A 14,225-nucleotide genomic window follows, 5' to 3' on the forward strand; every position below is an offset into this window, starting at 1 on the left:
CCAGACCCTTCTACAGGATCACTGCTTCGACAGAATCACATTCATCACTGCAACAGAACAGCAGCCACCATTTATTGGGACTGCTGCCACCACCCTGAGCAACAGGGTGTCAGGTTATATCCTGACTGTGTCAGTTTAAGGCCGTGTTTCTGTATCATTGCCCTGATCTTAATTTTCTTATTAAATTGTAATTCTGGCTTAGATTCTCCCCCTGGTTTGCCCTCAAACCACTACAAAACTCAATGCACTCATCTCTTGTTTTCATCCCTAAACAGAATTTCCAATCCCAAAACCATCACCCGATGGAGGAGGAAGCTGTGAGGAAGAGGAAGATTCCCTGGGACCACCAGGTAGGTGAGGAGGAAGTCAGTGCCCCTTTCCCCCTCTCTTCTGCTCCAACTCCCAGCCCAGCATGGCCCCCAGCTGCAGGACAACCCTGCTGCCAATGCCGTCCTGCCGGGGATACTCAGGGGGGATCTCCTTCCCCTTCCCTGTGGCATGGAGGCAAATCCCATCCTCCCCTTGCCCTGCCTTCCGCAGACAAGGAGCTGAGGATGGAGGCCAGGGAGGACAAATCCCCACGGCAGAAACTCGTGGAAGAGGCTGTGTTGAGCAGCTCTACTGCACATGAATTTAACAAGAAGGAGATTTCCCCGAGATCCTGCAGGATGAGGGGCTTCAAATCCAGCCCAGGGTGCTCTGAGGAGGAAAGACCCACCCTGGGCCAGGAAGGTGGACAGAGCTTCAGCCAGAGCTCAGAGCTGGTGGTCTGTGAGAAGCTTCATGATGGGGAGCAGCCCTACAAGTGCTTGGAGTGTGGGAAGAGCTTCAGGCAGAGCAGCAGCCTGACCCGCCACCAGATGATCCACACTGGGGAATGGGCCTACGAGTGTGGGGAATGTGGGAAGGGCTTCAGCCGGAGGTCTCACCTCATGAACCACCAACGCATCCACACTGGGGAGAGGCCCTACGAGTGTCCTGAGTGCCAGAAGAAGTTTCACACCAACTCCAATCTCCTCAGCCATCAGCGCATCTACACTGGAGAGCTTCCCTATGACTGCCCCACATGTGGGAAGAGATTTCACGCCAGGTCCCATCTCCTTTTGCATGAGCGAATTCACACAGATGAGAGGCCCTTCTGCTGCCCTGACTGTGGCAAGGACTTCAAGCAAAACTCCCACCTCGTCACCCACCGGCGCATCCACACTGGGGAGAGGCCCTACGAGTGTCCCCAGTGTGGGAAGAGCTTCTCAGACAGCTCTAACTACACCAGACACCTGCGGAGTCACCGGTAAGGGGAGCCCTGCGAGAGGCGTGACTGCAACGTAAGGGCTTTGTGCCCCGATGTAATCACATTGCTTTTCCCAGTAAATTGTTGTTTTCCCAGCCTGGGATCTTTGCCTTTTGTGCTTTCCATGGGAGGTGGGAGGGCAGCGAGCAGCAGCACAGTTTTAGCAGAAGCAGGAAATTGGGGAATCCCATTCCTGAACCCTGGCCCATGGAAAATGAGCATCCCAGCAGGTCCCTGCCCTGGTGGCCATGGCAACAGCCTTGGGAGCGGGTCCCTGGCTGGGACTGTGGGAACCTCTTCCCTCTGGTGCCCAGGGACAGGACTGGAGGGAACGGCTGCAGCTGAGTCGGGGCAGGCCTCCATGAAGAGTATATTTCTAAAAGGGTTGCTGTGAGATGTTACCCGGGAACAGAACAAAACAGGCTCCCATTCGGGGATGGAGGGAAAAACACAACATTTTATTAATAACAATATCCATAAAGGAACACACACACACAGAGCAAAGAATAAAAACTTTCCAAATACATTCCTCCTCCCCCCTCCCTTTTCTCCACAGAATGAGATAACACCATAGATTCCCACCTTTCAGGTAATTAGCTTTCAGTCCATCATCATCTTTTCAAATAATCCACCCTCAAATCCATCGGGGAGAGAGAAGTCCTCCCTTGCACCATAGGCTTCCCCCCCATGTCCAGTGCTCTCACCACTGGACACAGGCCAGGACTGCTTTTAGGGTATCTTGTTTAAGGATGCTCTACCCAGTTCCAAAAGCAGCAGTCTCTCAACTTTGGGACACCAGTCCCCCCCCAAATTTACCCCCTGGGGCCGAGGGGCTCGTGAGCAGAGATCTTCCCTTCCACGGAGACAGAGGGCATCCCACACCCTCCTCAGCCGTCTCTGTTCACTCCACTGCTTCACTCTTGGCTCCAAAGCATTGTCTCCCCCTAAATACAGCTCCAGGTATGGGTCTGTCCATGGCCATACAAGAAAGAGTCCCGCTCAAGGCCACTCCATCATCTCTTCTCACCTAGGATTCTTCTCATCTCTTCCAGTTTTCCTCACACGCAGTCCATCATCTCTCTCTCCTCATTCTGATTCAGGAGGAGCAGTATTTGCAAGGTTTCTATTACTCTACCAAGGGGTTAAAAACTTCGCCTCTGCCTGTCCAGGACTCCCACAGCTGCCGGGCACCTTCTCTCGCCACCTCCCCCGCTTCTGGCTGGCTGAGCCGCCAGCACAATCTCTGTCCCTCTCTCCGGGGGGAGGGGGGGGGGGGCTGCCCAGACATCTCAAATCTCGTCAACCCCTGCATGTTCTCCTCCACCTCTGCAGCTTTTGGGGCTCCCGGCCTCCTCCCTGTCATGGCCTCCCCCACCCAGACACAGCTGGGCAGGGGAGAGGTCGGACCTTACTCACCCACGCCGGATTCCCAAAGAGGAAGTTCTCTGGGAATCTCCTGCTTTTAACCCCCTTGTGTTCTCAGAGGCGTATCCAGACCCTTAGTGGCCACATCAAATGCCAATTTTGAATTTGGCCACTGATTGGCCGGACTTAGACTTTTCTAGAAACACATTTCCGGCCAAACCACGACAACCCAGCACATCAGAGAACCCACACAACAGGAATTCTGTCCTTGGGGATGAGAGGGTCAGGTTCCACAAGGCTCCTGCTCTTGAATAATTCCTGAGATGGGGAATCCAGTTCTGTGGAAGAACAGTTGCAGTTTTGTGCCATTCTCATCATTGTAAAATATTTCCTCCTTCTAACAAATGTAAATCCACCCTCATTCATTTCAGAGATATTGACCCTTCTTCTGTCACCGCAAGATTTGGGAGAAAATAACTTTGACCTTTTTTTTTTTGTGTTTTCACAGACCTTGGTGAGGACCCAAAAATCTCCCAAGATGGGGTTTGCAGGCCTCATCACATAACCAGCGGGAGGAGGCTGTAGGCTCTGGGCTCACTGGCGTGGAGACTGAGGACAGAACAGGAGCAGTCCGGGAGGGAGTAAAGGGTGGTTTCACAGAGTGTGGAGCTTTTCTTTATTGTGGGAATGAGCCTGAAGAAGAAATAATTGTGCTAAGGGCAGCTGGGGAGGCGCAGACTGGACACCAGGAGAAAGGAGTTTCCCTCCCAGGGCACGGCTGTGGTGCAGCACATCCCCCAGAAGGCGCCTGGAGCAGTCCAAGGCTTTGTGTGGGCAGGCAGAGGCAGGCAGGAGGCAGAGCTGTCAGCAAAGGAAGGGGCCAGCCAGGTGGGGCAGCCGGGGGATGACGACAGCCTGCAGGGACAGAGGCGCAGGGCAGGGACACCGTAGGACAGCCTGGGCTGCACAGGGCACAGGGATGGGCAGCAGCTGCAAGGCCCTGACACAGCCAACTTGGGCAGCACTTTGGCCATGGCTGCTGGCCCTGGGCCTGAGGCCACGAGGGGACAAGTGACCCTTGCAGCCCTGGGGCCTCATTGACTCCTTGTCCCTGCTCAGCAGCCTGGCAGGGGCCGCCCCATGGTCCTGCCCTTGGCATTGCACATCCCCACATGCCAGAGCCCATCCCGGGAAGAGCCCTGAGCAATGAGGGAGGGACAGGATCTGCCTGGCCAGGGGCTGGGGCTCAGGCCTTGGCCCTTTGCATTCCTGAAACACATCCAGGTGTGCTCAGCACCAGAGACACCTTTGCCTTGTTTGTCCCCAGCTGTCATCACTGCCTCCAGTGTTCTGCTCTACCTGGAACCTGGGGACACTTTGACATGAATTGTGTCCTTGAGTGGAACCCATTTAAACTACAAGAAATGTCTATGTTTCAGCTTAACTTGGAGTTCTTGAGAAGCTTTTTGAGCACACTCCGAGGGACTCAGTCTGATGCAAAGAGCACCAAAGCCCCAGAGGGTCATTCAAGTCCTGCTGCTGTGTCTGTGCTGCTGAGCTGGGCCGGGCTCCTGGCCCAGAGGCAGCTCCTGGCAAGGGCAGCACTGCAGAGAGACAGCTCTGGCCAGGAGCAGCTCCTGTGCACAGCCCAGCAGGGCTGGGGCACTGCCAGGGCAGCTCAGGGACACCAGCAGGGCACAGACAGAGCTGACAGGGGCTCAGCACTGGCAGGGGCTGGGGGATGTCCCAGAGGGGGCTGTGTCACAGCAGCACCTCTGTGGCTGTGTCATGGAGGCACAGAGCAGCTGTGATGTCAGCAAGGGGCTGTGTGACAGCACAGAGTGGGCTGAGTGAGGTCATAGGTTGGGCTATGACATCACAGAGGTTGTTGTGTGAGGTCATTGGGCAGCTAGAGCATCATAGAGGGGATTCTGTGACATCACAGAGCAGGCTGTGACATCATGGCATGGCTGTATGACATCATAGAGCAGGCTGTAAGGTCACAGTGTGTGCTGTGATACTAGAGAGTGGCAATATGGTATCACAGAGAGGGTTTTGTGACATCACTGAGGGGGTTGTGATATCACAGAAGTCTCTGTAATGTCATAGAATAGGGTGTGAGGCCATGAAGCACACTCTGTCTTCATGGAAGGCGGCTCTGTGACATCAGAGAGTGGGTTGTGACATCACTAGGTGACTAAGTAACATCATAGAGCCAGATGTGACATTACAGAACAGACTGTGACATCACATGGTGACTTTGTGACATCACCAAATTTTCTGTGACATCACAGAGCAGCTTTATGGTATCACAGAGTGATATTCTAGCACTGGCCCTTGTGATATCATGAAGGGGCTTTGTGACATCACAGAGCAGCCTGTGACATCACAGAGCAGTAGTGTGTCATCACAGAGTTGCCTGTGACATCATAGAGTAGGCTTTGTGACATCATAGAATGGATTCTGCCATCACAGGGCACCTGTGTGACATCACACAGGGGTTGTGACATCACAGAATGGCTGTGTGACATCCCAGGGGAGGATGTGTAATATCACAAGATTAACTGTGACATCATAATGGGGGCTGTGTCATCACAAAGGGGCTGTGTGTCATCACAGGGGCTGGTGACATCACAGGGGCTATGTGAGGTCACTGGGGAGGTCACTCTGCCCCAGCCCCCCTCACAGGTCCCCCAGAGCAGTCCAACCCTGCTCGTGCACAGCGGGGTCCCCTGTCCCCCCGGGTCCCCCCGCCCCCGGCGCCGCAGCCTCCCCCAGAGGATGTTCCACGAGATCGACCCCAGAGCCTGACACGGGGACGGGGGGCCGGGGCCCTGGGGGTGGGACAGGGGGACAGGGACCCCTGGGCAGTGTCCCCGTGTCCCCCAGGGCCAGAGCCTGGGCCAGGGCTCCTTCACCCTGTTATAAATGAGGGCTTGAGAGCACTGAAAAAATCCCCAGCAAGGGATCAGCAAAAGCCAGATTTAATATTAAGTGACAGTACCACAAAATTCCTTGGCAAGAGTCACTCCTGACTGGACACTTCAGGCACACCAGGGAAATAAAGCAACAACAAAACCAAATCAAATCCAGACAATCAAACCAGAAATAAACCAAGAACTGACCCTGTGTGTGTGTGTGTGTGTGTGTGTGTGTGTGTGTGTCAACAGGACAGTGAGGGCAAGGATAAAAGGAATACGGCCTAAAAGCTGAACAGGACTAAACATAGCTCAAGCTTAACAGGACTTAACTTATACCTTAACCTTAAGTGATACCTTAAACTTCACAATTTAGCAAAAGTACAGCACTTAAGAGTATTTAACCTAACTTATGACCTATGACTTATCAATTTAAAAGAGGAATAACACCTAACAATATTCAACTTAGGTTATACCTTATATTAAACATAACAACTTAGCAAAAGAACCACCCTTAGCAGCATTTAACTTCACTTAGACCTCATGATTTAACCTCACTTACAGGCCTGACTGACTCAGCTATCCAAGGCACTCCAACTCCTCCGAGAGCAGCATTTCTGCCACATTTCCCCAGCACAGGCACTCCTGTGTGCACACAGACACAAAGAGTCAGTGCAAGGCACCTGTGAGAAATTCCCCTGAGGGCAGGAAATGCTCCCTGTGGATGCTTTGGCATCTCCCCAGTGGGTGAAGGGTTGAGCCTGGAGGAGTGGGGGGATCGGCCCAGGCTCCCTCGTTGTTCAGGATCCCCGAGTGCAGCAAACGGGAGAGTTCCCGGCTGGGAGAGGCCCCACTCAGAGGGAGTCGCTGGCCCAGTAGAGCTCCAAGGGGCTCCTTTTGCAGTGCTGTTTGTAGGGCCCCAAGAGAGGGGCTGCAGTCACAGCAATGGTTCATCCTGGCCACACTTGGCATCAACAGCTTTCTTTGGCACTGTGAGAACCTGTCGTGGGGACAGGACATTTTCATGCTTATTATCCCAAATGGTAGTTTCTGTTCCCTGCTTCGTTTGTTGTGTCTATCGTTTTGTCCTTCCCCCCCCGCCCCCGCCTGGGGGCTCGGCTTTTTGCATGCTTGCTTGGCCGGCTGGCTTCTTGCTTGCTCTTCTAGCTTTGCTTCTCTTTCTTTTTTTTCTTGCTTTTTTAGCTCGCTTGTTTTTTCGCTATTTTTTTTTGTCCTTTCCCCGGTTTCTGTTGTTCCCTTCCTTCCCTTCCCCCCCCCCCCCCCTTTTTCCCCCCCGAAGATATCGGACCGGCGCCGGGCAAGGGGCTCTGTCCGGGGTCTGCAAGAGAAGCTTCGTACCCTCCGCAGCGAAGAGAGAAACGGCTCGACCCCTTGGACTGGTGAAACATCTGTTGCCATCTTGGGCTATTTCTCTTGTGCTGGGAGTGTTTTTTTGTTGTTCTTTAATAAACAAGCTTTTTCCACTTCCCCTCTGAAGAAATTCTTCCCGAACCCAGTGGTGGGGAGGGGGGAAGGTGCGGAGGGTTTTGTTTCCTATAAGGGGCTCCTTTGGAGATATTTTCCCTAATTTGTCCTAAACCAGTTCAAATAATTTGGTGGCCCGTACGGGGATACCAGACGAAGTGGAAAAAGCTTTACTCTAATAATATTTTTGGCTTTAACTGTTTGTGGGAATATTGGTATGTCTCCTTTTAAAGTTGTAATGTCATTTGGAGTGAAAGCCTGCCTCTATCTCTGGTCATTAGAGTTCTTTGAAGTTTTCATAGCTTTATGGTCACTTGGGTTATTTTCTTATCCAGAAATTGCTCCGGTATTGTCCCTAATACGTAGCTTTTGTAGCAGAAGGGCACTAACCAGAATATTCATCGGGCTGGGCTTGAGTGTGATACTTTGCAAGGGGCTTATAAAAATGTTGTTATCGGTTCCAGGAATGTATAATTCGTGGTTGCGGCTGTGTGTTAAATTTGTTATGGGGGAGGAGGTTATTCAGCCTTTGCTTTCCTTTTCCTCCTCCGAATTGTTTACATTTCTATTAGAAAATGTTCAGTTCTCCCTGACTGCCAAGGACACCATCTTTCTGTTATTTAATTTAACAACCTTGCTCTATACTGTCTGCAGTTTATATAAGATGAAGGCTGCAATTTCTAGAGGGGCTGGTGAGACCCCTGATTTAGGGGTACAACCAAGGGTAAAAAGTCCTGAGTGGTGTGGGAAATGGGAGGATATGGGCCAAATTTTAAAGGAGTTTTCTGATCCGGTAGACTGGGACTTTCCATCTGAACAAATTCAGAACCCGGCTGAGGTGGCGAAGTACCTGAAAGGGAAATGCCAGGATAACCCTAAGGAGAAAAGGATCCTTGCAGTGAGCTGGGCCCTGGCATATGCTTATCGTACCCTGCTAGATACTGTAGGGCAGCAGACAGAGGCAGGGGGGCAGGGAGATAAATCAGCAGCTATCCCAGTTACTCAGGCTGCAGCTAACACCCCAGGCTCGAAGCCAGCAGTTAAATCAGACAGTGAGCCTCAACCAAGGGCTGTTGCTACTAGTACAAGAAGTGGAAAGTGTACAGATAAGACTGACCGACCAGTGGAGGATGATGATGATTACGATGCAGGAGAAGGACCCTCAACACCTCCTGACATAAAATCAGGAATCAAAGCAACTGGCACAAGATCAGAGGCCACTATTGATTCCTTCTCCCTGAGGGACCTTCGAGGCCTAAGGAAGGATTATCGGCGACAGCCCGACGAATCTATAATTAGTTGGCTGGTCCGCCTTTGGGATGCAGCAGGGGAGGCTACCATTCTGGATGGCACTGAAGCGAGGCATTTGGGATCCCTGTCACATGATCCCGTCATCGACCAAGGCATGATGAGGGGGGCTAGCCCTCACAGCCTCTGGGAACGGGTCCTGGACAGCGTGGCACAGAGATATCTGTGTGCCGATGACCTCTATGTTCAGCAGACATGATGGAAGACCATAGAACAGGGGATCCAACGCCTGAGGGAGATGGCAGTGGTGGAGATCATTTTTTCAGACGATGTCACAACTAGGAATCCGGACTTTGTACCATGCACACCTGTAATGTGGAGGAAACTGGTGCGACTTGGGCCACCTGAATATGCTTCTGCTCTAGCAATAATGAAGCGGGAGGAGGTATATGAGACTGTACTCGATATGGCGAAGAAACTTCGGGCATATGCGGATGCTGTACATGGCCCGACTCATGCCAGAATTGCAGCTGTGGAAACACGACTGCAGGAACTAGAAGACAAAATAGAGAAAAGCAGCAAGAAACTCAGGGAAGAGATTAAGGAAGACCTCCTCCAAATTTCAGCTGTACAAATTAGAGGCCCTGGTACCCAACGCAGACGTTCCCTTGTTGGGGAGAGAAGGTACACCCCACGAGCTGAGTTGTGGTTCTTCTTACGTGAGTCTGGAGAAAACATGAGGAAATGGGATGGGAAGCCTACTGCTGCTCAGGCACAACGGGTGCGTGAATTGAAGGAAGGTAAGAAAAGGAAAGCAGCCCCAGTTGCCCGTAGCCGAACAGCCAGGTATGATGATGATGATGACATGTCTGATCCCCTTGAGGGAACCTCCAAGACATATGCCCCAGGAAAGAAGGATAAACAGGCGTAGAGGGGCCCTGCCTCTAGCCAGGTAGAGGCATGGGAAAACCGTATCTTTTGGACGGTGTGGATCCGATGGCCTGGCACATCAGAACCACAAAAATATGACGCTTTAGTGGATACTGGTGCACAGTGTACTCTAATACCATCGGGACATGTGGGGGCTGAGCCTGTTTCCATTGCTGGTGTGACAGGGGGATCACAACAACTGACCCTGGTGGAAGCTGAGGTGAGCCTGACTGGGAAGGAGTGGAAGAAACATCCCATTGTGACTGGCCCAGGGGCTCCGTGTATTCTGGGCATAGACTTCCTCCGGAACAGCTATTGCAAAGACCCAAAGGGACTCAGATGGGCTTTTGGCATAGCTGCTGTAGAGGCAGAGAACGTTAAGCAATTGAACACCTTGCCTGGACTGACAGAAAACCCATCTGCAGTAGGACTCCTGAGGGTAGAAGAGCAGCTCGTGCCAATTGCGACCTCGACAGTGCATCGCCAGCAGTATAGAACGAATCGAGATGCCGTGATCCCCATCCACAAAATGATTCGTGAGCTGGAGAGCCAAGGGGTGGTTAGCAAAACCCACTCACCCTTCAACAGCCCCATCTGGCCTGTGCGTAAATCTGAAGGGGAATGGAGATTGACGGTGGACTATCGTGCCTTGAATGAAGTGACACCACCACTGAGCGCTGCTGTGCCGGACATGCTGGAACTCCAGTACGAGCTGGAGTCCAAGGCAGCGAAGTGGTATGCCACTATTGATATTGCTAATGCATTTTTCTCCATTCCTCTGGCAGCAGAATGCAGGCCTCAGTTTGCTTTCATCTGGAGGGGCGTGCAGTACACCTGGAACCGACTGCCCCAGGGGTGGAAACACAGTCCCACTATCTGCCATGGACTGATCCAAACTGCATTAGAGGAGGGTGAGGTTCCAGAACATCTGTAATACATCGATGATATCATTGTGTGGGGGAAAACGGCAACAGAAGTGTTTGAGAAAGGAGAGAAAATAATCCAGATTCTCCTGAAAGCCGGCTTTGCCATCAAGAAGAGCAAAGTCAAGGGACCTTCTCGAGAGATCCAGTTCCTTGGAGTGAAGTGGCAAGATGGACGGCATCAGATTCCCACCGATGTCATCAATAAGATCACAGCTATGTCCCCACCAACCAGCAAAAAGGAAACACAAGCTTTCCTAGGCGCCATAGGGTTTTGGAGAATGCACATTCCGGAGTATAGCCAGATTGTGAGCCCTCTCTACCTGGTCACCCGCAAGAAGAACGATTTCCACTGGGGCCCTGAACAGCAGCAAGCCTTTGCCCAGATCAAGCAGGAGATTGCTCATGCTGTAGCCCTTGGCCCAGTCAGGACAGGACCAGATGTGAAGAACCTGCTCTACTCTGCAGCCGGGAACCATGGCCTGTCCTGGAGCCTTTGGCAGAAGGTGCCTGGTGAGACTCGAGGCCGACCATTAGGATTCTGGAGTCGAAGCTATAGAGGGTCTGAAGCCAGCTACACTCCTACAGAGAAGGAAATTTTGGCAGCCTATGAAGGAGTCCAAGCCACCTCGGAGGTGATTGGCACGGAGGCACAACTCCTCCTGGCACCCCGACTACCAGTGCTGGGGTGGATGTTCAGAGGAAAGACTCCCTCTACCCACCATGCCACCAGTGCAACATGGAGCAAGTGGATTGCTCTCATCACACAGCGCGCCCGTATTGGAAACCTGAATCGACCTGGGATTCTGGAAGTAATTACAAACTGGCCTGAAGGTGAGAATTTTGGTCTCGCTGATGAAGAAGAACAAGAAGTGACACGAGCGGAAGAAGCACCACCATACAACCAACTGCCGGCAGAAGAAACACGGTATGCTCTTTTTACTGATGGTTCTTGCCGCATTGTGGGAATGAAACGGAAGTGGAAAGCAGCTGTATGGAGCCCCACACGACAGGTCGCAGAAGCCACTGAAGGAGAGGGTGGATCAAGCCAACTCGCTGAACTTAAGGCCGTTCAGCTGGCTCTGGACATTGCTGAAAGAGAGAAGTGGCCAAAGCTCTACCTCTACACTGATTCGTGGATGGTAGCCAATGCGCTGTGGGGCTGGCTGGAGAGATGGAAAGGGGCTAACTGGCAGCGTAGAGGAAAGCCAATTTGGGCTGCTGAAGAATGGAAAGATATTGCCACCAGGTTAGAGAAACTACCTGTGAAGGTTCGCCACGTAGATGCCCATGTCCCCAGAAGCAGAGCTAATGAAGAGCAGCAAAACAATCATCAGGTAGATCAGGCTGCAAGGATAGGGGTGTCAAAGACAGACCTAGATTGGGAACACAAGGGAGAGTTATTCCTAGCTCGATGGGCCCATGATGCCTCAGGCCATCAGGGTAGAGATGCCACCTACAAGTGGGCACGAGACCGAGGGGTGGATTTAACCATGGACAGTGTTTCTCAGGTTATCCATGACTGTGAGATGTGTGCTGCCATCAAACAGGCCAAGCGAGTGAAGCCCCTATGGTATGGTGGGCGGTGGTCCAAATACAAGTATGGGGAGGCCTGGCAGATTGATTACATCACACTGCCTCAAACCCGCCAAGGCAAGCGCTACGTGCTCACAATGGTAGAAGCCACCACAGGATGGTTGGAAACCTACCCTGTGTCTCATGCTACCGCCCGTAACACCATCCTGGGCCTTGAAAAGCAGGTCCTTTGGAGGCATGGTACCCCTGAGAGGATTGAGTCAGACAATGGGACTCATTTTAAAAATAATCTTATTAACACCTGGGCTAGGGAACATGGCATTGAGTGGGTATACCACATCCCCTACCATGCACCAGCTGCAGGTAAAGTGGAGAGATGCAATGGATTGTTAAAGACCACCTTGAAGGCATTGGGTGGGGGGTCTCTCAAGAACTGGGAGCAGCATTTAGCCAGGGCCACCTGGTTAGTTAACACTCGAGGTTCCACCAACCGAGCAGGTCCTGCCCAGTCTGAGTCCCTCAATATAGTAGATGGAGATAAAGTCCCAGTGGCCCATGTCAGAGGTTTGTTGGGGAAGACAGTATGGATTAATCCTGCCTCGAGTACAGGCAAACCCATTCGTGGGGTTGTCTTTGCTCAAGGACCAGGTTATACCTGGTGGATAATGCAGAAAGATGGGACAACCCCTTGCGTACCTCAGGGAGATCTGATTGTGGGATGATATCATTGTTTGTTAAGCGTGACCACCATTGTCTGTACATTAGATCATACAGACATGAAACAGAAGGAAATATGAAAGTGTCGAAGGTCTGAGCAAGTAAGAATGAAAGAAAACGTGTAAGTGTGGAAGGTTGGAGCAAGTGAGAAGAAAGTTTACGTTGTTCAATAACATGTTCACGATATGGGATAAGGGGTGGAATGTCGTGGGGACAGGACATTTTCATGCTTATTATCCCAAATCGTGGTTTCTGTTCCCTGCTCCGTTTGTTGTGTCTATAGTTTTGTCCTTCCCCCCCCGCCCCTGCCTTGGGGGCTCGGCTTTTGCATGCTGCTTGGCCGGCTGGCTGCTTGCTTGCTCTTCTAGCTTTGTTTCTCTTTCTTTTTTTCTTGCTTTTTTAGCTCGCTTGCTTTTTCGCCATTTTTTTTTCCTTTCCCCGGTTTCTGTTGTTCCCTTCCTTCCCTTCCCCCCCCCCCCCCCTTTTTCCCCCCCGAAGATATCGGACCGGCGCCGGGCAAGGGGCTCTGTCTGGGGTCTGCAAGAGAAGCTTCGTACCCTCCGCAGCGAAGAGAGAAACGGCTCGACCCCTTGGACTGGTGAAACATCTGTTGCCATCTCGGGCTATTTCTCTTGTGCTGGGAGTGTTTTTTTGTTGTTCTTTAATAAACAAGCTTTTTCCACTTCCCCTCTGAAGAAATTCTTCCCGAACCCAGTGGTGGGGAGGGGGGAAGGTGCGGAGGGTTTTGTTTCCTATAAGGGGCTCCTTTGGAGATATTTTCCCCTAATTTGTCCTAAACCAGTTCAGCTCCCTGCCACATTCTCTGTGGGAATGCTCAGAGCCAGAGGATTTTGGAAAAGCTGCAAAAGGCAGGCCTCAGAGACAGCAGAACTGTGATTAGAGCTAAGTGGTAGCCCTAAGGTTTGTTAGCAGAAAAGTAATGTAAGTAGTAGAAATATAAGGACAAAGAGAACAATGGTCAGTGTATTAACGCTTGGCTAGAAGAACTCCCTAAGCTACAGAAAAGTATATCTAGAAAGAGATTAGGAAGTTCTAAGCTTAATTCTGGAGCTCTGTGCATTGTATTTTAAGGCTTACAAAGAGGTATTGTATTCAAAATCAGCAAGCATTATTTTACCCAAAGGTACGTGTTTTTCTAGTGGTTGGATAGAGCTACTGTCAATATGCTTTTGCTTTGTGTGATTGGCCAAAAAACTTTGGAGTTGTAACACTGGGTTCTCGGTCTGCTGTCAGGGACATGAGCTGCTGCAATCTTCCCATTGTCATAACCATGTAATGAGACTGATGCTGGCAAATAAACAGCTCGAGGTGTGTTCCACAGCAGTCCCATCCTGTTGGTGATTTGTACATAGACCCCCAGCAGGCAATATTCCCAAGGGGGCCGGAGGACAGGGGCTGCTGCCATCCTTTTGGGTAGAACGGGGTTCAGGGTGCCCTGGACGAGGCTGGCGGATCCCAGGGCTCAGGCAGGCAAGCCGGGTGCCACTGGTGCCACTCAGCGTGAGGGAATTGTGCGTGGCCAAAGGGGGAAAGCTGCCAGTGGCGTCTGGCTCTGGGCAAGGCCTGTGGCCAACATGGAGCTGGGAAAGGGGCCAGGGACAGCTATCCTGGGCCTGGAGCTCTGCCAGCCTGGGGCTGAGGGTGCTTGGGTGACACCAAATCCTGCCTGGCACATGGCATGTGTGAGAGACAGTCTGGAGTTCCCTTCCTTTGCCTCACAACCGTCTGTGAGAGTCTGTCCGAAACTTCCCTCATTTTTTGCCTCTCGATCGTCATGAAAGCCAAGACCAC

At 51.8% G+C, this 14,225-nt stretch overlaps 1 protein-coding gene across 1 annotated transcript in view; it reads left to right on the plus strand.

The window, feature by feature from the left end:
* Nucleotides 1-302: 302 nt before the first annotated feature.
* Nucleotides 303-14,225, plus strand: part of LOC135284527 (zinc finger protein OZF-like) — a 145,567-nt gene continuing 131,644 nt past the window's right edge. Inside the window, exons 1-2 of the mRNA XM_064396080.1 lie at nt 303-354; nt 541-1,236. Of these exons, the coding sequence (XP_064252150.1) occupies nt 303-354; nt 541-1,236 (748 nt within the window). The remainder of the gene's footprint in view (nt 355-540; nt 1,237-14,225) is intronic.

Source organism: Passer domesticus, chromosome 21 (assembly GCF_036417665.1).
Source record: "Passer domesticus isolate bPasDom1 chromosome 21, bPasDom1.hap1, whole genome shotgun sequence".
NCBI lineage: Eukaryota > Metazoa > Chordata > Aves > Passeriformes > Passeridae > Passer > Passer domesticus.